Source organism: Paroedura picta, chromosome 1, assembly GCF_049243985.1.
Source record: "Paroedura picta isolate Pp20150507F chromosome 1, Ppicta_v3.0, whole genome shotgun sequence".
In the NCBI taxonomy this organism is placed as follows: Eukaryota; Metazoa; Chordata; class Lepidosauria; order Squamata; family Gekkonidae; genus Paroedura; species Paroedura picta.
In genome coordinates this window covers 62808648-62835279 of record NC_135369.1, presented here as the reverse complement: position 1 = coordinate 62835279, position 26632 = coordinate 62808648, and the positions used below count along the sequence as shown (strand labels likewise).

The 26632-nt window shown below is 43.7% G+C and overlaps 1 protein-coding gene across 2 annotated transcripts in view; it reads left to right on the top strand.

The window, feature by feature from the left end:
• The window catches only part of ITPKB (inositol-trisphosphate 3-kinase B), a 93661-nt gene extending 68164 nt beyond the window's left edge, over positions 1–25497 (top strand). Inside the window, exons 3-9 of one of the 2 annotated variants that reach the window (XR_013231510.1) lie at positions 5387–5486; positions 6722–6935; positions 18881–19085; positions 19595–19696; positions 21599–21670; positions 22671–23502; positions 24329–25497. Coding sequence is in view for 1 of the 2 variants with exons in the window: in XM_077340876.1 (XP_077196991.1) it covers positions 5387–5486; positions 6722–6935; positions 18881–19085; positions 19595–19696; positions 21599–21670; positions 22671–22886 (909 nt within the window). In the remaining variant the exon portion in view is untranslated. Of the gene's footprint in view, positions 1–5386; positions 5487–6721; positions 6936–18880; positions 19086–19594; positions 19697–21598; positions 21671–22670 lie in introns of both variants that reach the window. The other variant, XM_077340876.1, reaches the window with a different exon arrangement.
• Positions 25498–26632: the final 1135 nt, after the last annotated feature.

Here is a 26632-nt window from a genome sequence, read left to right as displayed (position 1 = left end):
TGTCTTTTGGGGTGGTTGGCTTTTATAATCCGCATGCCTTTTTTTCTTCCTCAGTAATGCAAAATTAATGGCGAATGCAATAAAATGTGTGTGAGAGATTTTTAAATGACTTTGAGGGTAGATTACAGTTGGATAGGCTGGTGTGGAGATGAGCCCTGGAAAGACTCTGTTGTGGGCTGTCTCAGCCAGGGCTTCATGAAACCCTGAGGATTATTGATGGCCCTCGAGGGCTTTCCTGAATGGATGGGAGTTAATTAATTTTTAATATATTTTTAAATTTGTTAAACCTTTATCAGATGATATAACCGTTTGTTTGTTTGTTTGTTTCTTTGTTTACCATATCTGGCTAGCCGACTCAAGGTGCTTTACATCAGTTAAGTAAAATAAAATTGCTCAGCCAACTCTCAACCTGCCCCTCTTTTCCCCTCCTGGCACTCAGTAGATTGTCCATCCCACCAAAGAGAGGAGGGACCAAATCAATGTTCTATCACCCAGCCTCAACCAAACGTCTGGTGGAACTGCTCCATTTTACAGGCCCTGCAGAATTGTTAGAGTTCCAACAGGGCCCTCAGCTCTTCTGGGAGCTCACTCCACTAAGTTGGGGCCAGGGATCACCCACCTGTTTATGTTCGCAGAATGTAATGCTTTACGTGAGGTATATGGAGCCAGATAGTCCCTCAGGTATGCTGGGCCCTGACAGTGGATGGCCTTAAGGGTTAAAATAAAAACCTTAAAGTTTTTCAGGAACACAACTAGCAACCAATGCAGCTGCTGCAGCATTGGCAAAATGTGGGCTCTCCATGATGTTCCTGTGAGAACCCTCGTTGTTGCATTTTGCACCTGCTGCAATTTCTGAGTCAAGGATAAGGACAGGCCTGCATAGTGCAAGTTAACGGAAGTCTAGTCTGCAGGTAACCGTTGTGTGAATCACTATGACTAGATGGTTTGGGGCTAGATAGGACACTAGTAGCTTCACTTGGCGCAGGTTGGAAAACACCAACTTGGATACCTTTGGTCATGTCAACCCATCCATCCCAAATGGCCAGTGATGGGCTGGGGGAGGGTGGAAAGGAGAGAGGGGCCCCAGCTATGCTTCCTAAATATATTCTGCACGATTGCCTGACTCCTGGAGTTTCTCAAAGCCTGAGGAATGTTTCAGGGATTTCTCAATGGTAAAAGAATTGAGAAAGGCTGGTCTATTGCCTGAAGTTTAGTGCTAGAGCACCCTTATAGAATTTGTGCATCTAAACAGACTCATCACCAAAATGTGTCCAAGGAAGAGAACAAAGACTAGGGTAGGGGCAGATACCCCCTAGTTTCTGAACATTGTAGAGGGTACAGGGTTACTTTGCCTCCCATCTACTTATCTTCTGGCTTTACTTGAAGTCATTTTTTGTTTTAGAATTGGCACTTGTATATTTATGACAGTTTTCAGTTTGGGGAAAACCTTTTCCTGCTAGGAAACTGTGTCTCATGTTTTGAATCAAGCTTTGCCGAGGATCAGGCTACTATAAAAGTCTGAGAAGCTATCTTGCCTCCTGTTGCTGTCTTTGATATTCTGTCATAGAGAATCATAGGTCCGTGTTTCAGGATTTGACACTTTGAATTTTTGCTTCCCATTTTTGATACTGTAGACATACTTGTTTGGGTTACCTTAATATGCATTCACCTTTCTTGTGTGCCGATACTGCCATCATGGCAGTGACATTTGTAGAAATGGTAACATTTAAAGAATCCTTATCTGTATTTTGTCCAGTTGTGTACATACAATGGTGTTTATTCCAAGGGTCAGGTACTAGTGTGCATACTTCATGTGTAATTGGACAATGCACAGATATGGAGTATTTGAACTTTAAGACTCTGTTTGCAGTGCTTCCCTAGGGAAGACCTTTTCAGTTTTCTTTGCACAAGAAAAAGTTAATGTTTGAACCAGCCCTCTTTTTTTGTTCCTGAACACCTGCCTGAATTGTTTCTGGGCACATGCTTCTAGATTTTGACTTCTCATTTGGACCTTAGACTGCCACTAGTATTAAAACACTAGCCAGGTGGCCAAAGTATGGCTCTCCAGAGGTCCATGGACTACAATTCCCATGAGCACCTGCCAACTCATGGGAATTGTAGTCCATGGACCTCTGGAGAGCCACACTTTGGCCATCGCTGGACTAGACTATGTGGCATTGTGAAGGAAACTTTTGTGATTATGTGGGCTATTCCTGATGTCATGTTGCTTCATTTAGTTCTGGCTTCGAAGTATTGAAAGGTTTTCTGTTGCTGTATGATTGATAACCACTGACAAAATAGTCAGTTACTACTCTGGCAGTCTCTCTCACCCAGGGACTCAGTAACTTCAGTTTATATTTGGTAGGAGCATGAAGATTCCTCTCCATGTCAAGCTGAGACTTATTGATCTGAAGCACAGTCTTCTTCGGAGAGACTGCTCTGTTTTCCTTTTTTTTTAAAAAAATGACATCCATTGGGAGCAAAGGCCGATCTAAAGGAGGAAGGAGCAATCCAGCTATTTGAGTTTTAGATGGTCCTCCCAGCAAGTCTCAGAGCAAGACTCACCCTCCTATATGTATAGCTACTAAAATTTTCGTGGCCAGCTTAAGTGGTTCCAACTACATGGTTGCTTAAGGAATGCTTATAAAGGTTTAGGGCATAAGATAAAGATTATTTGCAGTCCAATCCTATATGTTTTTACTTGAGACTAAGTTCCATAGTGAGAGTTTTGTACTTTTAGCATTTGGACCAAAAGAGGAAATTTTACCAGGCATAATTGTTTTTCTCACAAAACTGTGGTGGCAGGAGAACTCACACTTATATGCCACCTTTCCACCCAGCTTAGGCCCCCAAATTGGTGAAGAACCTTGAATTGGGCTTTGAACTTGCTAAAGTTTTCCTTTTATCTGTGTCTCCTAAAAATATAATGCCAGTAACTGCCCACTGATTAGGATGAGTGAGTCCACCAAAGGACGCACAAAAATATTCCTGACAACTTTGGTTTTCTTGCCCTCCCCCTACACTTTTAACAGCAGTTTGGCTCAAAGAGGTTAGGCAGTGAAGCTTTTTCCTGGCATGCAGATGAAATATTGAGAAATTTTTCTCTTGCTAAATATCTATGTCAAATTATTGTTGCAAGCAATACAATGCTGATTAACATTAAGTGGAAAACTTTCTTGATCTTTGAGAAAGATGGTAGAAACAAACAGATGGGCTTGAACAAATGGAAGGGATAGTGGCAGATCGTACTCAAAGCATGTTGCAAATACCTCTGCTCTTGTACTCTTTGTGCTGCCTGTACGACATCTAAGATTATGGCCTCTTCTTGCCAGCAAGGGGGAATTAATGTCTCGACTCTGGAGAATTTTACAGACACTTGGTGCCGGGGACAGGGAGGGAAGTTCTTCCGCAACAGGAAGCTCAAAGCTAGAACAGTGGGGGCCCAACTATTTGGATATTGATTTATAGCTATTTTTAATTACTTTAGTTATTTCTCCCCTATGGGGACCCAAAGCAGCTTACGTAGTTCTCCCATCTTCCATTTTATCCTCACAACAAGCCTGTGAGGTTGTTAAGATTCAGAGCATGTGACTGGCCCCAGGTTACCCAGCAAGCTTCTGGGGCAGAATGGGGGTTTGAATCTGAATCTCTCAGATCCCAGCCCAACACACCTTCATTTTTTCCTTGCATATAGTTGTCATCCTATTCTCTGTTGAGTGCTGGAATGAGGAGTCGAAATCTAGTTGTCAACTAATCAGTGCTAAAATGTTGGATGTCTCCCACTGTCTTCTGTTTGCGTGTTGTCTTCTGGTTATGAGATAAGAAATACCTCAACTTAAATTAGTTGTGTTCCATTCAAACAACTTATGGGAAATCATTTTATTTCAGGAAGGATTTTAGTGCTTTCTTACATCTATTTTTTTCTGGTGTAGTTAGATAAAGTTTTTCCATTTGGCAAAGAAGTTCCCATGAGTTTGTGCACTCAAAAGAAAAGCCACAGTTTTTCGGTGTTCTGTTACTACCCAGCCAAGTCAGGGGGGAAAGTGGGTGAAAACCCCCTTCACCTCCAAGGTGTGATGGGATTTGCTGTTTTTCGGCATCCTCAATCAAGACATTCCCCACCCTGGAATGTAGCCAGATTTTTTTGGGGGGGGGCGGGGTCAGGTATGTCATTTTTTATCCTCATTGAAAATTGTTTAGCAAAAAACATCTGTTAATTTACTGAGCTTAAATTGCAGTTAAACATTATCTCCTAATTTGGAGTGACCAGAGACTGTGTTTCCACTGAAGTGTTATATTTGTACTAGCAAATACAGTCAGATTAAATAAAATATCTGCAAGAGTAGGAAGTCTTCCTCCACTGGTTGAAACCCTCTCCCATCCTGTTTTTCCCCTTCCTCTAACTGGCATTGTGGCACACAGACCATTACAGATAGATTTTTTTTTTGTCCTAAGCGTACCTAGTCTTAATGTGGCTGTTCGCTTGTTTGTCTGGTCAATGTGACATTCTTGTGATCAAAACTAATGGTCAAAGCATATAGCCTTATGAGGAGAACAAAAACAGCAGGTTTTTCCTTTGTGGATTTTGTGTGAACTCTCCTGAGGCATCCCATCTTGGAACTGTTATATTCCTGTCTTGCTTTATGTACATGTGTCACTATCTTCCCTCACATATTTTGTGTGTGTGTTTGTGTGTGTGTGTGTGTTCATGCGTTCGTGTGTGCACGTGCACACACATGATTTGGAAAATAATAATCATTTGTATAGATCTGAAGAATGATAGATTCATCGAATCATAGAGCTGGAAGGGACCTCCAGGGGCATCTAGGCCAACTCGCTGCAGAATGCAGGAAACTCACAACTACCTGCCCATCCACAGTGATCTCAAGTCCATGCCCAGATGATTCCCCCCTTCAAACCAGAATCCATGGTCAGTCTGGCCTGGAGGACATTGGGCTTCCAACCCTAAAGTGGTAATAAGCTTCCCTAGGCATGCAAGAAAGGGCCATAGAGCCAAACACTGATACAACCCTTCCTGCTCACCCACTCACAATCTGCCTGAATTCACATAATCAGCATTTCTGTCAGATGACTATATGGCCTCTGCTTTAAAACTTCCAAAAAAAGGAGAAGTCACCACCTCCCAAGGAAGCCTGTTCCACTGAGGAACTGCTCTGTCAGGAAAGCGTTGGTGGGAGAGCAGTCTTTCCTTGGATAATCTAATGGCTCTTCCCTTTAACCCATTATTCTGGTTCAGCTTGTTCTTCCATCAATATTGAACTAAACATTTCCATTTCCATATTAGCTACTATTTGTCTCCAGGTCAAATATACTGTTTCAGTCAAATACTGTTTCCATGTACCAGTCAATGTATTTCCTTTCATAGAGCAAGTCATGGCGGAAGATCAAGAACATGGTGCACTGGTCCCCTTTTGTTATGTCCTTCAAGAAGAAATATCCTTGGATCCAACTAGCAGGACATGCAGGTACAGAACATTAAGTTGTGATGATTAAATCTCAGTAGGATTTCACCTAATGAAAGGTAGGCGTTAGAAGTCTCTTGGTGGACCTAAGATAATTAGCTACCTTAACCTAGATTGCCTCTGGAAATTTTATTATAACACATTCTACTCTGCTTTATCATCTCCTCAAGGGCTGGCTGAATGAATACTAGACCAGCTGACAAGAAACCTTGGAAAGTTGGATAGTACTCAGAATAAGTGATCCAAGGAGAACATAAAAGACAACAACATGTCACTGCTGCATACAGACAGCCTGAACTTTATCTCAGCATGGCACATCTTTGCTGTGTCCCAAAATAAGATGATTGCAAACTCTGACCATGTAAGCAGAAGGAGATTTAATCTAGTCCAGCCTTCTGCCCTTTGTCAGGATATTCTAATTATACCCCCATCTGGTCCCTCTTGAAAACCTCCCAGGAAGAAGATTGCATAGCCTCCTTAGGGTACCTTATTCTGTTGCTGAACTGCTGTTAGATTAGAAAGTTCTCCCCAGTGCTTTTAACCCAAGGTTAACCTAATTTTCTGTGCGCTTTACTCACATGTCAGAAAAGTCACCCTCTCATACTCATCCCAGTTACATTGCTCACCTGCTCTGTCTTTAGGTTCACAGATTGGTACCTACAAGTGTGCTAGGTAATAGGAATGGATAATAGCACATCTGCCCATTTTTTAATTTCTCCCATCTAATGAATGTTAGATCTCTAGGACATCTCTAGGATCAACATATTTGTCATGGGAGTCCAACTGACAATCTTCAGGAACCTGCCCTCATGTACATAGAAAAGCTTGTTAAGCATCTTTTATTAAGCATCAGTGCTGGGCACTTTTATTAATCAGTGCAAGTTGTCTTTCAATGGAGAAGTAGTGAGCATTTGAGGGAATGGTGCATTAAGGCTTTGAAGGACTCTGCTATTCTTTTTCAGGCCATCCCATATTATTCTCACCATGAGGTATGGGCCACCTGGCACAACATTAGATGGGTATATTTCACCACTCACCAAGAACCAGAGTTCAGAGTCAATGCAATCTTATTTTCAATCTTGTTTTCACATTTCCTTCCCTGGTCTGTACATGATATATCTGACATTTGTCAATCACTCTAAGCATTTGATTAGAAGCAAATGAGATCCTAAAGTTGTATGAAATGCTGTCTATACTTGTGGAAACCCTTTCAATTTTTGTAACTTTCCCCCTCTCAGGTAGCTTCAAAGCTGCAGCTAATGGAAGGATATTGAAGAAGCACTGTGAGTCTGAACAGCGCTGCCTGGACCGTCTGATGAATGATGTCCTCAGGCCGTATGTTCCTGCCTACCATGGAGACATAGTGAAGGATGGGGAGCGATACAATCAGATGGAAGATCTGCTAGCTGACTTTGACTCTCCTTGTGTGATGGACTGCAAGATGGGAGTTAGGTATGTGTTCCTTGGTGGCTGAAAGTCAAGGCTTGGATCCTATACCTTTGCTCTGGACCTGCTTCTTCCCAGGCACTGCAGAGGGAGTCCTCTGCTGTGCTGCTTGAGTCACGACACGTTTGGCCCTTCTTTTTGTGCAATGTGCATGTTTTTCACTGAGCCCCAAGTGCCTACCATGAGAGGAAACACCTGGTGAGAACTATTCGTGGAGCAGTAGTCCAAGGCATAACTTGAATTTCTCTTATGTGTTTCACTAGTCATATTATTATTATTATTATATTTATTTATTTATTTCCCGCCACTCCCTGGATAGGCTCGTGGCGGGTAACAGCAGTCTTAAAACCCCAGTTAAAACCTCATTAAAAGACATTACAAATTCCCCAACATGGTGGCCACAATCCCATTCCAAGTCCACCTACCAAGGCAATAGAGAAGGGGAGAGGTGATGTAGCGTCTAGTCTGTGCCACTTAATATTTCTGGTGAGGCCTTGGAGGAGGAGTGTATCTCATGGCTTAAGTGCCACTCAGCACTTAACACCCACTCAGGGAAGCTGTCCCGCCCCGAGTGCCTCCTCCTCCAACTGGCTTTCCTGTCTGTCCAGTGGCCAACCAATCGCCTTCCATTCCTCACTCCCAGCCACCCCCTCCTCCTTCCACTTCCCTCGGAGGCTGCAGTTCCCTGCTGCATGAGAGCTGCCCCTAATGGTGAGTTCCCTTCCCAGGGGCCTGCAGCCTGCAGCTTTTCCAGGTCCCCATTCTAGTGCCTGTTGTATTCCTGAATGCAACGGGCTGGGCCTCTAGTAAAATAATATTTCCTGGGATGCTCTCATACTCTGGGTTCCTCTGCTGTGGTTCATGGGTTGCTATTTGTAAGTGGCAGAGAAACACTGAGCACGAGGCCATCACATTATACTTTCCTTATTGTTACATGTGACCAAAGGCATGTGGGTTGGTGGTATCCATAAATCTTTCATAACATCTAGAGAGTTCTCCTTCAGATGACAATGAAAGTTTTCACTTAGAAACTTATCTGGATATAGAGTGAGAAGGGTCACTGACAGTACCCCAGTCTCCTCTAGGCTGGAGCAACATTAAAGCACCTCCCAAAACCTGTGGCCACTAATGCAAACCTGTAGATTTACAACTGGCCTAGTATGGCCTTACTCCAGCTGAGATGGGTAGGTTTTTTGAAAACTATGTTTTTTTCATCTTTGAGCTTTCAGCATTAAATGGCATGTCTGACTAACACAAAACCATGTTTTCCCACTGAAGAGTGTAAAGAATCTAGGAAGCTGAAAGATAAGACTTGTGAATCACAAGAAAACACAGTGATAAACTCATGGTCACCATAGGTGTGAGTTAGTTTGTAATGAGCCAGACACATGTACAAAATCATACCCTGGATTTTTTATTTTTATTTTTTGCTTTGAGTAGGTTGTCAATGATCTGATTAGGGGACAGGAAGGTCAGCCCCTGTGAGATCTTCTGAAGTCACAGCTGAGCTTGCTGCCTGAAAGGGTGGTGGACCAATTTAGATGACCTGCCCTTGGAGATTATTAATAGATCTTGATGGTTTTCACATGGCTCTGAAGGATTTTGAGAGCCTCTCCAATATTTCTTTGAAAGCACTTGTAGTTTCATGGACTGGGGGCATAAACAGTGCTGCTCCTTGGTGTCCTCTTCTCTGAGGCTCCAGCTCTCTGGTTTACCAGGAAGCTGGGTGACATGAAGCAGATTGGAAAACTAGAATGAAGCTGGCAGGATGAATCAGAAGATGATTAAAAGCCCGTTTGAAGGCCTTTGAGGTTGCAGTGATAGAGAAGAAGAGAAGAGAAGCTGCATTTTTGTATACTGTTTTTTACTGCCATGAGGAGTCTCAAAGCAGTTGACAATTCCCTGCTCTTCCTCTCCCCACAGCAAGGGAGGTAAGGCTGAGAGAGCTCTGAGGGAACTATGACTGGCCCAAGGTCACCCAGCTGGCTGCATGTGGAGGAGTAGGGAATCAAACCCAGCCCTCCAGATTAGAGGCTGACATCAAGCTGACTTTCTTCTCTGCTCCCATTGCACCTGCAGAATCTCATCCAGCTCAGTTGTTTAAAGTGATTCATGATGTAAGGTATACCTAAGTCTGATCCCCAGGTGTGATGTTTTTGCAAAGTTCTTTGCTGATAAATTCTCTCTCATCCACTCCAACATGGAAGCCAAGTTGAGAGCAGATTCCATACTGAGTGCATGCTTGTCCTGTTGTAATAGATAGTTTGAGATTGATCCTGCCTATGGAGTCTACAGGTTCACTGGAAGTAGGAGGACTAGCACTTGTGCTCTGAACCCATACTCATCTGGGCTTTTAAAATCTTGCCAGGAAAGGGCATTAACCCTCTGATTAAGCAGGTCTTTGAAGGAGGCAATTATTAGGCCTCTGCTCCCAAAAATTTCATTGGCTAGAGATGAGGTAGCAAATTACAGGACAGTCTCTCCAATTTCCCTTTCCTAGGGAAAATGATAGTGCATGGTGACAGAGCAGCTCCATGCTTTTCCAAATGAAACCTCTGCCCTTGTCCCATTTCAGTCTGGTTTCGGGCCTGAGTTTGGCATTGAAATGGCTTTAGATGCACTATCTGTTGTATCCCAGCATTTTTTGACACAGTTGACCATTCCGTTCTTATCCACTGACTTTAATATGGAGTTGGGGTTATGGGCATTGCCTTATGTCTGACTAGCCACAGTGAGTATCCATATATATATAGCGCCACTGAATGATATTGTCTGAAGTTCTAGGGGTCATTGATATGCAATTGACACCCAGTTCTGTATTTCATTATCTGAGTTTCTAGATGTTTCTGTCTTGATTCTGAACTGGTGCTTTGAGGCTGTGGTCAGGAGGCTTAGGCAGATCAAACTGAAGCCAAATCTAGACAAGATAGAGGTAATGCTGGTTGGGAAGGCAGATATTCTAGAGGGACTGAATCTACTTGTCCTAGACAGCCTACTTGTTCAAACTGCTCCCCACGCAGCCCAAGCTGATCCTGGAGAGTAAAGCTTCTCTGTAGATCAGCTGTTTGTCAGACTGTGTAGGAAAGACCAGTTCAAACCTCCCTCTATGCAGCCTAAGAAACAGCTGATCCATGGAGAAGCTTCTATTTGATGAGGTTTGGGAAGGGATTTCTCTCAATCGCCTTCCCTTTCCTCTCCCCACACCAGACACCCTGTGAGGTGGGTGAGGCTGAGAGAGCCCTGATATCACTGCTCAGTCAGAACAGTTTTATCAGTGCTGTGGTGAGCCCAAGGTCACCCAGCTGGCTGCATGTGGGGGAGCGCAGAATCGAACCCGGCATGCCAGATTAGAAGTCCGCACTCCTAACCACTACACCAAACTGGCTTATCATTGTAAGCTGTCTTGTTGCAAGAGGAAAGTTGAGGTATAAATGTTTTCATAAATAAGCAAAATAATAGAACATGTCTCTGAGAAGAAGCTCAGTGAACCTTATAATTAGCGTATGTATTAATCATATATGCAGGGGTAGTTTGGGCATAGAGGAACAGGAGCAAATACTCATTCAAGTTATTTCTTAAGTAGAATGTCTAGAAAGCCCACAGGAATTCCAGATTGCTTGAGATAGTAGTGTGCCTGTGACCTTTAAGAAAATTTTCACTTTAAATTCTAAGAGTGCCGTTCATTCTTCCCAGTTTCTCCTGAGCTCTACTGTGATGAAATGTGGGGAAAGGCCCATTGGCAATAGTACATTCTGATCAATGTGGTTTAAAACTTCGATTAAATCCAGGAAAGTGAAATGAAGGGCGTGGTATAGCCTGTGGTGGGGGGACACCCGAAGTTAAATGCATGTATGATGGAATACCTCTCTACACCCCCTTCCCCACACTAAGGTAAATTTTCCCTCTTAAATGAAGCTCCCCGTCTCATCCTGTCAGTGTTCAATCTCTTTTGTTTTGTTTAGCCTTCAGAGACTCAAGGAAGGGTATAGCCACCTTTTATTATATCTCTTCAGCCAGAATGGCACTGAGACTTATTCAAGCCAACAATTATATTTACAAAGTGGGAAGGGTGGTTGGAATCGAGGAATCACTACACTTTTTAATAAATCAATTATTGTTTAGTTACTAATTCTCAGTTACTAACTTTTCATTGAGATGTTAAGGTTTCCTTTTAATTGTTTCCTTATTGTATTTATTCCCAAGCCACCTTGGTTTTACTTTTATATTCCTCTTCAGTGGAGTTCCCCTGAACTCTCCCTGGCTCCTAGAAAGTGGGCACGCTCAGCTTGTGTCACAGCTTTCTACCTTCCTGTACAAACCACTATTTTCCCCTTTCTGAGGTGACTGAAACTCTACCTTGCACACACGTGCCTTGAGAAATACACCCCTGATTTCCCATTACAGCTGAGCAGGGTCCCACCTTCTCTTCCCTAGAAGGTTTCACCTCACCCTTTGGCCTGATTTGGGGGTATTCACCTGACTCCCTAAATTCTCTGCCAAATGACTGCTCAAGTTGCCAGATACTGTTTGGATTAGCTCTCTGTCAAAAACCCAGGGGCTTTACGCACCGGGATCTTTGTAGGAAATTGGTCACTGAATGAAAAATCGCCATTTAAAATAGTGGAATTCGTCGTTATACATACCTGCCTTTGTAGTGGAATCCAGTTGCGTTTTGTAGCGTTTCCCACAGGCTTCCGGTCTCGGCAGAAATCGCTAGAAAGGAAGCGCTATTGCCGAGCTCATCCCGCCCCTGGCCGTCAAGCAGCCAATGGGCAGCCGTTAGCATGCTCCCAAACAGCCCCTTTCCCTTTAAGAAAGGTTTTTTTTTTAAAAAAAACAGACCCATTGTAACGAATCTGTGTAGATTCGTTGCAACGGAGAGACCCATCCAGCTGCCTGGGGTGTTTGAGCTGTCATTTGATCGTTGCCACGCTGCCTCCGAGTGAAAAAAAAAAATCCCCCCCTCCCCCCCTCTCACGGGCCCGATTTTCGGCTGAATGAATGTGTAAAATGTGTGTGCTTAGTGACTGAAGGGGAGGGACTGAAGCCAGGGAAGCCTCTAAACTGAAAGAGGCTCGCTGGTGCGTTATCCCCGCTCGCTCGGAGAAAAAAAAATGGCGAACAGTTCGCCGGAAGTTTGGAGGATAGGCTCAGGAGGAGGGACTTTGAAGAAACCGCAACAATGTTAACGCACAGGTCTTTTTCGCTAGTGTTGCAGATTGGTTGCAGGAGTGTATCGCTTTCCGGAGGGTGAATCCACTTTTGGGGATTTCCCTGAAAGCGCTACAAGGAAGCGCTTTTTGCAGATTGGTTTCAGGTGTGTGGCAGATTGTCGACGACGTTGTACAAAACAGCAAATCAGTAGCGTTTTCAATTGGCAACCATTGTGCTATTTTGAAGGCGTGCGAAAAGCCCCCCAGTACTTTCACTAGAGTGTCTCCTCAGAGGGGTGTTTCTGTGAGGGTTTTGAACCAGACCTCACTTTAACCAGTTTCAGACTCAGAATCTAATTCAGGCTTAACTTCCCTCCAGCCCATAGCCAGTAATATTCACTTCCACTCAGCTGTGGTTAGCCCATCACAGGGCTCAGAGCCTGTTGCCTTGGCTCTTTCTGCCCAGTGAGGCTTTTTAACTCTTCCCTCACTGTTGCTGTTGTTCTAGCACTTAGAGCCTCCTTTTCTAAGTGCTGTTCGTCACAGCATGTTTATGTGAAGCACTTTACCTGAGGTAACGCCCTACATGTGAGTTATCCTTTCTTGTTTCTAGAGTAAATACATTCACTGTCCTGTGCCATGAGTTTATTCTTTGTGAGGGAAAAGTCTGTTTGACTTGGACTCTACTCACACTGAAGAGAAGCAGAGTTCAAATTAACTGCATGAACAAATGGAAAAACATTCTGAGCTGGGCTAACCAGTACTCCTCCCTCCCCCATCCAGTATACCCTTTTCCAAAAGGTAATATAAGTTTATATGCAGTTTGGTTGACCTGTCAGTAACCTATAGAACTCCTGTTTCTTATCTCTAGTATTAGCATATGTATTACCATATTAAACAGGATATTTTTAAATCAAGTTACTAAGTGCTATAGGAAGGGTAGGTTGCCTGCCTTCTCTTTGACTCAGCAGTGGTTGCCCCAGTGTCTACTGTATGTCCAAGTGGCATCTTTTGGCTATGCTTGGAAGATGGAAATGCACTGATATTTTTTTAATCACATAACCCAATGAACTTTCACCTGAACACCTAGCTACAGTGATCCATGCAACAGTCACCGCCAGAACTGATTTCTGTAACTCGCTCCACACGGGCCTGCCTTTGACCCTGGCCTGGAAATTACAGCTGGTGCAGAATGCAGCTGCTAGGGTCCTCACAGAAACACCTTGGAGGGCCTACATCCAGCCTGTGCTGAGACATCTGCATTGGTTGTCAGTGGTGGCCCAAATTAGGTTCAAGGTCTTGGTGTTGACCTTCAAGGCCCTTCACAGTCTGAGACCCACATACCTGATGGAGTGTTTTCTGCCCTAAGCCCCTTGCAGCGGGCCTTGTGCACTGCAGGTACCAACTTGTTGATCATTCCTGACCCCTGGGATGCTTGCCTACGTCCTTTTCAATCCTGGTCCATACCTTGTGGAATGAACTCCCAGAGGAGCTACGGGTCCTTGGAGAGCTTACTGCTTTCCATAGGGCCTGCAAAACAGAGCTCTTCTGCCAGGTTTATGGTCAGGGCTATTGCTAGAGCAGGAGATATGGATGGTACCTGAACATCTGGTACCAAACATCTTGCTTCCCCCATGCTGCCCTATCTGGCTGCACCCAGTGGCAACTGGGCAGAAGATGCCTGGGCTGCAGAGCCCAGCCGGAGTCTACAACAGAGTCCAGTCCGAGTCAAAGCAAGCAGAGTTAGGGGCGAGGCAAAGAGTAGTTGAGGGAAAGCCAAGGTTAGAGTCCAGAAAAACCTATAGTCACCAAAGCCAGTCCAGTTACCAAGTGCGCAGTCAAAAGCCATTTGCCAGAAGTCTCAGGAGTTCACAGAGACAAGGAATCCAAGCTGGACGAGATGGTTTCTGCATAGATTGCACCCATGCCAAGAAGCCGCTGCTATCTTGCTTAAAAGCAGCCCAGCTAATTGGCTGCACCTGGGGGAGGACTCATTCTCCCCAGGAGCTATCCCAGTTGGGTCCCATCTTCTCTGACAACTGCCTGCAGTCTTTGGCTCCTTCAGCGTTCAGTAAACACCACTCTTCTGCGCCTTCTGCGTCTTTCAGGTGAACTGTCTGGCTGGAGTGCATTTGCAGCTGCTTCAAAGATGCCTCTTGGGAAGAGCCTGGCTGACTTGTGCTGTTTTCCCCTGCTGCACATTTAGAGCCCCCTCTCTCTTCTGACAGAGCTGGGTGATCTATAACAGCTGGCTCAGCAGCAGGCCCTGGTTGCTGTGGCAACTCCTGGAGATGGGAGGTGGCAGCGGGAGCATGACATGCCCTTGCAAAAGCCTTCCTGTTTTAATGAGGGCCATGGGATTTTTGCCATCAACTAAGATGTTGTGTATTGTGATTGGGTTGTATTGAATTATATTGTAAGTATTTTCTTTTATGTTACCTGCTGCGAGCCAATTTTCAAGAGCGGTGGGTTATAAATGAAATAAATAAATAAAAATAAACTTGATTAATAGTAGATTCAGGACTAACAAAAGGAAGTACTTTTTCAGACATAAATTTGTGGAATTCACTGCCATAAGATGCAGTGATGGCTTTTAAAGAAATTAGACTAATTTATGGAGGGTAGTTATTATTAGCCCTAAACATTAAACTGAGCCTCCATGTTTAGAGGCAGTGTACCCTTGAATACCAGCTGCTAAGAGAAGGTACAGAAGAAGATTGTTGCTGGCCCTCCCAGAAACAACTGTCTGGCCATTATTGGAAACAGGATGCTTTACTTTAATTGCCGTGATCCAGAAGGACTGCTGTGACTCATATTTGATAGATCTACACTTCTCTATCGAGACTGGGGTGACCAAACTGTGGCTGTCCTTATGCCCATGGACTATAATTACCATGAGCAATCAAAGGCAGGCATGGATTCAGTCTTCCCAGTTTAAGCCATGAACTCTGCTGCATGCTGAGTAATTTTCACAGCTAGATCCACAGATCTTTCAGCAATTCTGATTATGGGGACAGCTTGTGACTTAATGGGGTAGGTTTTGAGATATTTATCAAGCCAGAATCAAGACTTTTCAAATTTATGTATTTATTTAAAACATTTTCATGCCACCTTTTCATCCCATTCACGGTCCCCAAGGCAGGAAACATTAAAACATTTCAGACATTTAAAAACATTTGAAATACAAAAACATATAAAACATTTAAAACAAGTAAAGTAATATAAAAAGCACAAAAATATGAACACAATCACATAAAGCACACACAAGTGGGGATGGGACTTATTGATAAGAGATGGAAATCACTGGCAGGCAGGCATGCTTGACCTGTGCACTCTCTAGTCCAGGGGTGTCCAGCTGGAGGGGCTCATGGTAATTGTAGTCCATGGACATCTGGACAGCCACAGTTTGGCAACCCCTGCACTAGTCTAATATCTCCTAAGACAGGAGTTGCCACCTGGCATTACAAGCCGCTAGAACTCTTGGTCATTAGAAGGCAGAGACCTCATGTGGCCAAATGGGGAAATCTAACTTCTTCCCCCAGCTTTCAAAGCCTTTGCTGCCTTTCCTCCCAAAAAGCCGTAAAAGTGGGCTGTGTTGGTAGCTTGTTCCATTGGATTGTGTGGACATGAGCTAATAATAATTTTAAAATAACTGTAAAGTCAGCCACTTCATACAAACTACTTCTGTACCTGGAAAGGGTTCCAAAGTATGAAATATCAATCAGTTATAAAGATCAACCACTTGAATGTGGCTTTCCCCTTCAAAATATACATAAGCAGGACTTGATTCCATTTGCTTATTATATGTATTTTAAAGGGAACAATTCAGAGTACAAGTTATATCCAGAGATTCATACATACAGCCACTGTTTGAGTGTTAAGCCATATTTTTATATCTTACAGTTAGCCTTAATACACTTCAATCTTAGTAGCCACTCTGAATTTTTAAAATCACGAAAGAATGTTGCAGTTTCATATGCTGGTTCAAACCAGTACAAACCAGTTATACTATGATAACCAGCATGGTGTAGTGGTTAGACCAGCCACTAAGAAAGACCCAGGTTCCAATCTCTGCCATAGAAGCTTGCTGGGTCACCTTGCGTTCCCCATACCCTCTCAGCATAACCTGCCTCACAAGTCTGTGATAAAAAGGCTGAGGATAAAATGGAGCTTCTTTGAGTCCACATTGGGAAGAAAGGCAAGGAATAAATGAAGTAAGTAAATAAATACATTTGTGCTAATGTTATATTTTTCATATACCTCTACACATACATAAGGGCCTGTCTAGGATTTAGAAAGTTGTCACATGAATTGACCTTAATCTTCTGAAATCAAACATTAAATTTAATTCTTGTGTAGAAACCTTTGTGCTTGTGTACTCTTTCTGAAACTGACATTTTCTTCAACCCAATGAAAGATGCATGAATGAATGGGATGAAAAACAGATTTCTCAACATAAGTATAAAGGCTATGTGTCAGATCATGAGCTATTATATTTTTAGGGTGTTATAACCCAGCAGTTTTGAGCTTCTGACACTGTGTCTGTGCATGAGGTTAGCAAAAATATTGAACAGATCAAAAGGGAAGGATTCTGAGCTGCATCTCTTCATTTGATAGTCTGATGGAAAGTATTTCTCTTTCCAGGGAGAAATCTTCAAACGATCATGCAGAAGAATGACAGCTAAATATGATTTAACACATTTTACAAGAACTTTTTTCCTATCTTTTAAATTAATCTTGGCTTGATTTGTACATATATGGGTGTCATTTTTTCTGCTTACAGCATTTTTTACTCTCAAGTAATAGTCTTATATGCATACAATTTAAACAATGCCATGAAACTGCAATTTTGGGTCTCAAAACAGGGCTTAAAGCAAGTCTGCTAGATATAATGTAATTTTGATATTGAAGCACAGAAGGAAATAGAATTGTTCAAACAGGGTAGAAAATCAAACAGGGAGAACCCTGGAGAACAGGGTAGAAAATCAAACAGAATGAAGGTAATTGTGGGCCAGAACTCTTGAAATATGTCAAACTCCACAATACAGAATATTCTGTCCCTTCTCCAAATTGTGGAGGAACTTACACCACAGAAAAGAATTGGCCAGGCTTGGATATCAGCCATGCCAAAGCTAGGTGGTGGTGGTAGTACAGTTAATTAGCATTTAGCTTTGTTTAGTGGTTAAAAATGGTGGCCTCTAATCTGGTGAACTGGGTTTAATTCCCCACTCCTCCTCCACATGCAGCCAGCTGGGTGGCCTTGGGCTAAGGTGACCAGATTGTCCGACTTTTGGAAGGACATCTGGGGGCACCTGGCAAATTGTACTTATGTTGAAATTTAAAAACATATATTACAGTACTGTTTTTGCGTTCTATGAAACTTTTTGTTGCTCCATATGGACCAAATTTTTAATCAAGAACCCTCACGGTCAATGGCGTCCCGCTTTACCAATGTTGTCACCTTACCTTGGGCTAGTCACTGTTTTCTCAGAGCAGTCTCAGCCCCACTGACACTCATAGTAAAAAGCAGGGTACAAATAAACAGGGCTTCTGCTCTTCTTCTAATGTCCATGGGACTATTCTCAACCCAAGTGAAAAAGTAAATTTTTAAAAAGGTATATTTTGTGCTAAATGCTAAATTCCTAAAAATGAAGCTTAATCTAGTTTAAAAGAGGCCATGTACACCTTCGTCTAAATATACACACATGGAAAACTGTTGTGTGCTTGGAACTTAGCTATGTGTACTTCAGTGACTTCAACCAGCAAGAGAGTGTGTCTGTATGGATACCTTTCAGGCTTGGAGAACAAAAGCCAATCTAGACTCAGACTCAGAAAGCCTTTATTGGCATACACAATCACTATCCAAGGAAACAAAATGGGTTAGACCAGACTACATTCCCACACTAACAAACATAAGTTATTTATTTGGAACATGCTTCCAAAGGCATCGGCTACCCTGGCAAGTTTAATGGGATCCTTATCTGAAAGCGTTAATTTGATGATGAGGGATTTAGAATTGACTTTGGAATTTAAATCCATTAAATATGACTGGATAGAAGCTCGTTGGGGAGAGAAGACTGGACATTCCAAAACAGTATGTGGTAGTGTGTCCAGGACTTTACAACCAGTAGAAAAAAGAGTCTTTTGAAGGCGAGAATCTGATGGAATCTTCCCCAGGGCACGCTTGAGGGGAAGGAGTTAACTCTGGCAAGAAGGAAGGTCCTCCTAGCCAAATGAGAGTCCAACTGATAAAGATAAGCAGGTAGGAGTTTATAGTTGGATGAAATGCCCCAGAATTGGGGGGGGGGGACAGGTATTACGTGGGATGGAAGATAAAATTTGCATTTAGATATCCTCAAGTCTACGCGAAATTACCTTGAAAATGTCTCCTTTTGCTCCCTCCCCCCATCTTTATTACTATTATGGAGGCTCCACGTCATGTATGCCAGAAAGAAGGGCAGGAGTTGAGAAGACAGCCTGGACCCCTCATACCACAATACAACTGACTCCCCCCCCCCACACACACACACACACACATTTTGATTTTTACACCCATGACCTACCCACCGAGCCCTGTGGGTGGAGACGGCCAGTTCCCTAGCTTGTTGCCAAGTTCATTAAGGCAGGAGGGGAAAACCCTCCAGAGGTTTTGTGGACCCTCGGCTGAGAATCTATGCACTAAATGTACAAACATGTAGTATATATGGAATGTGTTTCAAGCACTGCCAGATGCATACACTTAGGACTTAAAGGACCAGTTACAGAAGGTAGTTTCAATAACTTGTGTTGCTCTTGCAGAACCTACTTAGAGGAGGAACTCACGAAGGCCAGGAAGAAGCCAAGTTTGCGGAAGGATATGTATCAGAAGATGATTGAAGTAGATCCTGAGGCACCAACGGAAGAGGAAAATGCTCAGCATGCAGTAACCAAGCCTCGATACATGCAGTGGAGAGAAACTATAAGCTCCACAGCAACTCTTGGGTTCAGAATTGAAGGAATAAAGGTGGGCCTGCTAAAAGTTCCTCTAGCTCTTCAGGTCAAACCTAGTCTCTGAAAGTTGTAGTGAGCAGTCAGTCTGATGTTTTCCCTTGTGGCTGGAGAGACTGCAAAAACAGGAAATTACTTTAAAGTCCCATACATGCATACTTGTACAATGCAGTTGTTTGATTTTACACTATGAATTTATTTGTAAAAGGAGATTGTCAAATTGCACAAATAGACAGTACTGGGAAACTTCTGAAGGTTTCCTCTCTCCCCCCCCCCCCCACTTAAAATCATGCATTTGCAGAAAGAGCAATAGGTCTATGGACTGAGACTCTGAGTACATATATCCTGCTGAACAGTGAACCATCCAGTCCCTTCCTGCGGGTGTTTTGTATTGCTTAAACTATGGTTATCTCCTGTCTCTATCCTGAAGTTGGCTATTTGACAACCTGTTTGATGAACTGCACTGCTGTATTAACCCAAAAGCATTCTTGGTAAAGGCCTTGCTTTTATTATTGGTTTTGAAAGAAAGAAGATGGCACTGTGAACAGGGATTTTAAGAAGACCAGGACAAAAGAACAGGTCATGGAAGCCTTCAGAGAATTTACCAAAGGAAACTGCAATATTCTGGTGAGTCATAATATGCTTTACCAGGGTTTTTTAAATCTAGGTTAAATTAATACCTGTGACCTTAGGCTAACGTGTCCTTTTTCTCCAAGAAGTTAAGGTAGTAGATCTTTCGTTGAGGCCAAAGCAAGTAAGATCAGAGACCTCTCCTCAGGCTGGACTAGTCCTGTGCCAGTCCATCAGGCAAGTCGTGGACTCCATCCCCACGACAGGTAGCAGGCGGCCAGACTGGGGGGGGGGGGGGCGGTATTATTCGCCACTAATCTTCTGGTTTTGATATGCTGGATTTTAATGTGGGTTTTATTGGGGATTTTAGCTGATCTTTGTTACCTGCCATGAGTCGCTCTGGAAGTGGTGGGTTATAAGTCAAACAAATAAATAAATAATAGATTGAAAAACATAAATGTGCCTAAGAAATGATGCAACTCTGTGAATTCTAGAGTAGTAGCTGTATCTTTATGAAGAATCCAGTAGCCTGTGATTGGTTTAATGATCACATTGCTATTTAAGAGAAAGGAAGCAGTGGGCTTTTCGCAGAAGGGGCTAAAGCAGTAGCCATGTTATGTCGGCTAGAAATGAATGACATGTAAGAAGAGAGATTCACAATGTTCAGGGTTGTTTATATTGGGATATTTGGATAATATAGCTGATTTTTGCCCAGTCATAGAAGCATGATAATGAGTGCAATAAATAAATCTTCCAAGAAGTATATTGAAAAAAGGTTAACTTGCATTTATTCAAGTCAATCCAGGTCGCATTCAGATTGCAGTCAAAGGAAGAGGGAAAAAAGACTAATCTAAGTGTGCTTTCCCAATTACAAATGACCAGCTTGTCCAGCATTATGTGTGTGGGAGTATGAGGGCATAGTCTCAACAGGAGAGTTCTGCAGAGACAGGTGTCTCCATGGAAGGCCATGTGAAGCAAATGAGAGGACAAAGCAAGAGAAAGAAGAGGGGTCAGAGGGCAGCACCCAGGTTAAGACAAAGTGAGGCATCCCATTCAAGGAGATAACACCCATAAATGCTTAGGGTGATGTAGTGCCGCTCCCCATGTCCAGGCATGCTGAATCACTCCCTCCCTCAGTTTATATGTTTCTAGTTCTTCCTACTGCCTCATTGCCTGGTGAAACACAAGCATAATTTTGCATGAATGCCGCAAGCTGTCCAATTAGATAAAAGAGCTTAATTTTTAGACCCTTCCATATATAGCTTCTAACCAACAGCACTTTTCCTTTTGCAGGCTCACTGAGATGGTTTACAGTAGCTGGCAACTCATGGGAAGCTTATTATTGAGTTGATAAACAAAGTTGCTATGCTGTTTTAGTGCCAGGCCCTCCTTACGTAAATAAATTGGCTTGAAGTCCTGTGGTTTCAGAAATGTCTGAATGAATGGAAACACAGCTGAACGGTTCTCTTACTCCTGACTCTCAAAGTCATGGGTGGCCAACCTGTGGCCCAGACACTGCCAATGAGCCTAATTGGCCTGGAGCAGGGGGCAGCGTGAGCCTGCACTCCTGCTTGCCTCTCCAGTGCCTTGTTCCTGACTCAGTGGGGTGCAGGCAAAACCACCCCAAGCTATGGGGGGGGGGATATGCAGTGTAGGGCACAGAAGCGTGGCCTCGTGTCGCTCTCTGCACTTAATCACTTCCCTCGTTATGCAGCTCTTTGCAGATCATTAGCATTTTGGCTTGGGAGAATCCTGGAGTTCTGCTTGTTCAGTTTCTAATCCAAAAAAGGGAGTGCTTGACAACTTGATCTGTTTTTCCGTGACGTTCCCAGCTCTTTTGTACCTGTGCTCTGTTGGAACTCTCAGCCCCATGCCTCAACAAGCAAGGCCAGTGTTTGCTCTGTGGGGCTCAGAAGCACTTTTAAAGGTGTCTAAAATACTATTTTCTTTCAACTTCAGAACAGTTACCTTAACCGATTGAAGGGGATACGTGCCACTTTGGAAACGTCACCATTCTTTAAGTGCCATGAGGTAAAAATCTCCACCTTTGTGTGATCCATGATGTCTGTCAGTTTACCTGAACCAAATACCTGATGCATTTGATGGTTGTCTGGATACACCTGAAAAACTGGCCAAGGTCCCCCTCTGTAATAGTGGCAGCACAGACATTTTCATTACCTGCTTCACACTGATGGAGCTTCTCCTCCTTGGAGATCCTTTTTGATGGTGGAACATATCTTCTGGCACGCTCAGTGAAACAGAAGTAGGTCCATAAGTCCCGCCCACCGAGCATGCCAGAAGACCATGAGTGGCAGCTGCATGGAGGCAGCCAGTCCAAGTGTGGCGGCTGAGGAGGCTAGTCCAGCTGCAGAAGCGCTGCCCATCGAGTTAGGGCTGTGGCAGAGAAGGCCAGCCCAGCTGAAGGCCCAAGGCAGTAGCTGTGCCACCCCCAGGGCCCTGGCCACCCGTGAGGGCAGAGGCAGAGGCTACTCTGCACCCAGGGGCTTAGCCAGCAGCTGTGCTTCCTCGGAGGCCAAGGCAGCAGCTGCGCCACCCCCAGCCTGGGGGTAACGAAGGAAACAGGAAGGGGGAGGGGAGAAGGGAAGGGAGTCTGTGTGTATTTGTGAGAGAGAGAGAGAGGGGGGAGGAACCAAGGAGGAGGTTGGGAAATGAACAGGTATGGGGGGGGGGGGCGGGAGAAGGGAGTCTGTGTGTGTATGTGTGTTTGCAAGGGAGGCATGGGGCCCTGACCAATGACCCACAGAGCAGATATGTGTTTCACATACCCTCTGAGAATCAGACTGTCAGGCAGATTTTTTTTTTAGAGGTCTGACAAGTGGGAGGGCTTCTTTTTTAACTGGCTAAAAACTGTAGTTTGAACTCAATGTTTATAGTTCTCAATGGAGAACTATAAATTGTGCCCTAACCATAAACCTTCCCCTGTCAAGTCACTTTTTTAGACAAACTCTGACAACATGAGCTCAAGCCCAGCCATGCAACCGTCACAATATTTTTGTATCCCCTTCTGCAGGTCATTGGGAGTTCCCTCCTCTTCATTCATGACAAGAAGGAACAAGCCAAAGTGTGGATGATAGATTTTGGGAAAACCACGCCGCTCCCAGAGGGACAAGTCCTCCAGCACAATGTGCCCTGGGAAGAAGGGAACCGGGAGGATGGCTACCTCTGGGGACTGGACAACCTCATTGAGATCCTCACGGAGCTGGCTCAGAGTGACGACTTGCATTAAGGCCAGAAGTCCAGCTCTGCCACTACCCAGAACCCAACTGACTTTCTGAACTGCACTACAAGCCACTTTCCCCCCTTCTCCTTTCCAGGCTTAAAATGTAGAAACCCTCCTATTTAAGGTGTAAATACATTAGTCCCTTGCCAGAACGAATGCTGGACATAAAACTTAACTTGAGAGATGGAAACAGATAGCAAAAACTCGCCCGTTCAGATTTTGTATTTAGGGACTCCAGCATGATTTGCATAACTTTCCATAACAGTAGCCTATTTGGCGCCTGTCCCACATGTATTTTTATACAGTCAGTCTTTTAATGTAAGGATTTATACAGCTCCCATACTCCTCAGTTGAATGAAGATGGTGCCCTAGTCATAATTCTATGAAACCATCAGGTCCAGGATTGATTCATTTGTAGTTATTTGCTGCCCTCTTGTGTCCAAGCCCAGTATGCTATTTGGACCAATGATGTTAAAGATACATCTTCAAACTGTATTGTGCGTGTGGATCACAGGAGCCCTTTCTTCTTGGAAAGCTCCTAAATACGTAAGATTTTTGATTCTGGATTTGAAGAGGAAAAAATTCAAGAGAAAAGCAAATAGTGTTCCTGAATGTCAGCAAGGTAACATTGTACTTACTAACTTCCTTAAACCTAGAAAGCTGGCTGTAAGAGCATTAGAAACAATATATATTCCGGCCATGTCTAGACAGCTTATAACTATTAGGCAGTATTTGAGTGGCTGTGTGGATTGTAAAGCTGCTTCCATGGTTCACATTTAACTTGGTGCATTCATGTATTTGCTGGAGTGGGCTTGGCCTGCGGGGAGCAAGATCCTAAATGCTCATTGCTCAGGCGCAGCCTTGGAGCGTGTCAGCGGAGAGGACTGACATGGACAGCGAAGGGCTGTGGGCATCGTCATTCAGATGCCTCTGTCAGCATTGCAGGCCCTTTAGGAACTGTAATCAATTTCTCAGGTGCACTTTTGCAAAACATTCCAGTTTTCACATCTCCTAGTGGCGTCAACGAGACCTAAAAAAGAGCATTTATATTTGCAAGAAGAATTCCAGAATGGTGAAATACATTCCTGTCATACCTCTGCCAGAAGCATGGAAGGGAAAGGAGCTCCCTTGGTAATGCATGGCTGATTTCAAGAGCCATGAATGTAGCTGTAATCTGTCTGTTTGGCTTTCTTGTGGCCAAATCAGGTGTGCCTGTTTCCAGCAGTCCAACATCAGGCATGCAGTGCCCCAGTTTGGATTAGGTCTGTGCAACAAGTTGCAAGAGGGCTTAAGCCTTCCCTAACGAGGCAAGTTCCACTGGCAATTTCCCAAAATCAGAAAAGTGGCATGGGGGGCACTTAAACCCCCCCCCCCACTTCACCTCATGCCACAGTCCCAATCCCAACTAGGTCCACGTGTGCCTGCTAATGATGTGTTTAACCCTGCAGGGAGCTAACTGAAATGAGGACGTCTGATCTGGCCTTAGGTTTGGCCACATGCACGAATGACATCTCCGCCGCTTGTCGTCTTGTGAAAACATTTGCCTCTTTGGTTGAGGATGGAAGCTATTTTATAACTTCCTGGAACATTTGAACTAAGCAGATTACTTGCATCAGAAGTGGCTTGCTGAAAGGTCAACAGCCAACAGAACTGTCGGGAGGGGGGAGCTCCTGATGTGTGTGTGAATTTCCCAAGGGACGTGAGCACTGCAGAAACCCTGCCGAGGGGGGGGGGGGCGTGTTGAGCTGAACTGGTTTTCTGGCTGGCTCCAACTCTGCCGTCTTGAAACTTTTTGTCAGTTAACGATATATACCATATACCTCCAAAACATGCTGTTACTATTTGGCCTAGTAGTGATGCTGCCAGTTGCTTCTGCCCTTGCTGTGAGCTTCTCTGTCACCGGGGCGGGGGGGGGGGAGATGTTGTTGGCCACTAGCTGGTCCCCAGTCCCTTCTCAAGCCCTGCACAAAGACTCAGCCCTCGTGGGAGTTCCTCTCTGTTCGTATCTCGCTGAGCACAAGTCTGTCATTCTTCTGTGCCGTTGTAAATAACTGCTCAGTTCAGCTGCTTTTCCCCTTCAGGCTTCCTATGCTGTTTAATAATAGCCTCTGTGGAAGTGCCTTATGGACTAGTCTCTGTTCCATTCGTGTCATGGAAAAGTGTTTTTTTTTAAGCTCTATTTATTGCCGTTCTTTTTTTAAAGTTGCATAGAACACTAAGTCTTAATGCATGGATTATTTTTTTAAGTTTAGTTTTAAAAACATTTTTGCCACCTTTATGGAAGGGGAAAAGTCCTTGAAGCAGCAGTCATGTATATCATTTTAAACTGTATTTAGCTTTTAAATTGCTTCTATTACATGCTTTAAAAAAAAATTTTTTTTTTGCTAAGCCTGTTTGTAAAACAAGATTTCATGCTTTGTTGCTTTAAAAGAAGTGAACAATTTCTCCAGACGTCTTTCGACCTTCCTGGAGGCTGGAACTGTTGCTGTGAGGTAGTTTATCCCCTCCCAAGTTTTCCTTGATTAGCAGTGACACAAAGAACTTGCAGAATTATAAAATACCACCAACGCACAGTGCCTGTAAGTCAAAAAACTTAAAATAAAGGCATACAAAAGGGTTGCTTCTGTGATGTGCTGTCATTGTCCATTTACATTCCTGTCACTTAGAGCTACCTGGGAAACAAGGTAACCTGAGAACAGCAGATAGAGATCACATTAAAGGGACAAACTATATTTTGAGGAGATAAGATGGCCAAAATGTTAAGGGCTGCTTCACAGGTTATAAATTCCTCACAGCTTCCATTAATGAGAGGTACTTTGGAAGTGCCATGCTTAGAATTTGATTCCCAGGTGCTTGCAGAAGCTAGGCCTGGTGTTTGTGGGGACTTAAGTCCCAGGGAGCTGCTATTTCTCCTCTGGAAAAAAATATTTTTAACTGAATTTGTATGCCACTGCTCCCAGCAAGCAGGCTCGTGGTGGTTCACAGAAAAAAGAAAAAAACATAAAACAATATATTGAACTATAAAACCATGTACAATATACTTAACAATAATCCTAAAACAATTTCTCAACTCTATAACATGGCAGTAGTAAATAAAAACTCCCCACGCCTCGAGCCATTGGAGTCAGTCCAGATTACAACATATGACTGAAAATATAGAAAAAGTCAGGGGTATTTCATCCAGTGGCTCCTGGCGCAGTCTAACACTGTGCCTAGGAACTAGGGTCAGGGCCTGCAGCTATTCTGGGAGCTCATTCCACCAGGTAGGGGCAAGGACAGAAAAAGCCCTGGCCCTGGTTGAGGCCGGGCATAACTCCCCCCCCCCTTAAGTAGCAATGCCCTGGGGCCATCCCGGTTTGGGAAAATAATGCATGAAGGAAACCTTAACCCCCTCTCCTGATCTGAATAGGCCTGAGGATGCCCAGGAATTACATTTAAAGTACAAAACTCTCTCTATATATATATCTTAGAAAACTGAGGTGTACACAGAGGGTACAAGGTCTTTGTAATGCATCAATGAGCCTTAATTTCGCATTGGTTACAAGTTAAGGATATTTAATATTATAATTTATAACTATGGAATATGATAATATATAATATGAATATAGGATTACACTTAGTAATAACAATCTTGACTAGCAGCCAATCAACTTACTGCTCCCCGTACATTTGTTTCACTTTTATATTCCCTCCCTCCCCTTCTTTAGTCTTAAAGAAATGTGCAAGCTCTTATCCTCACAAGTTAACCCATT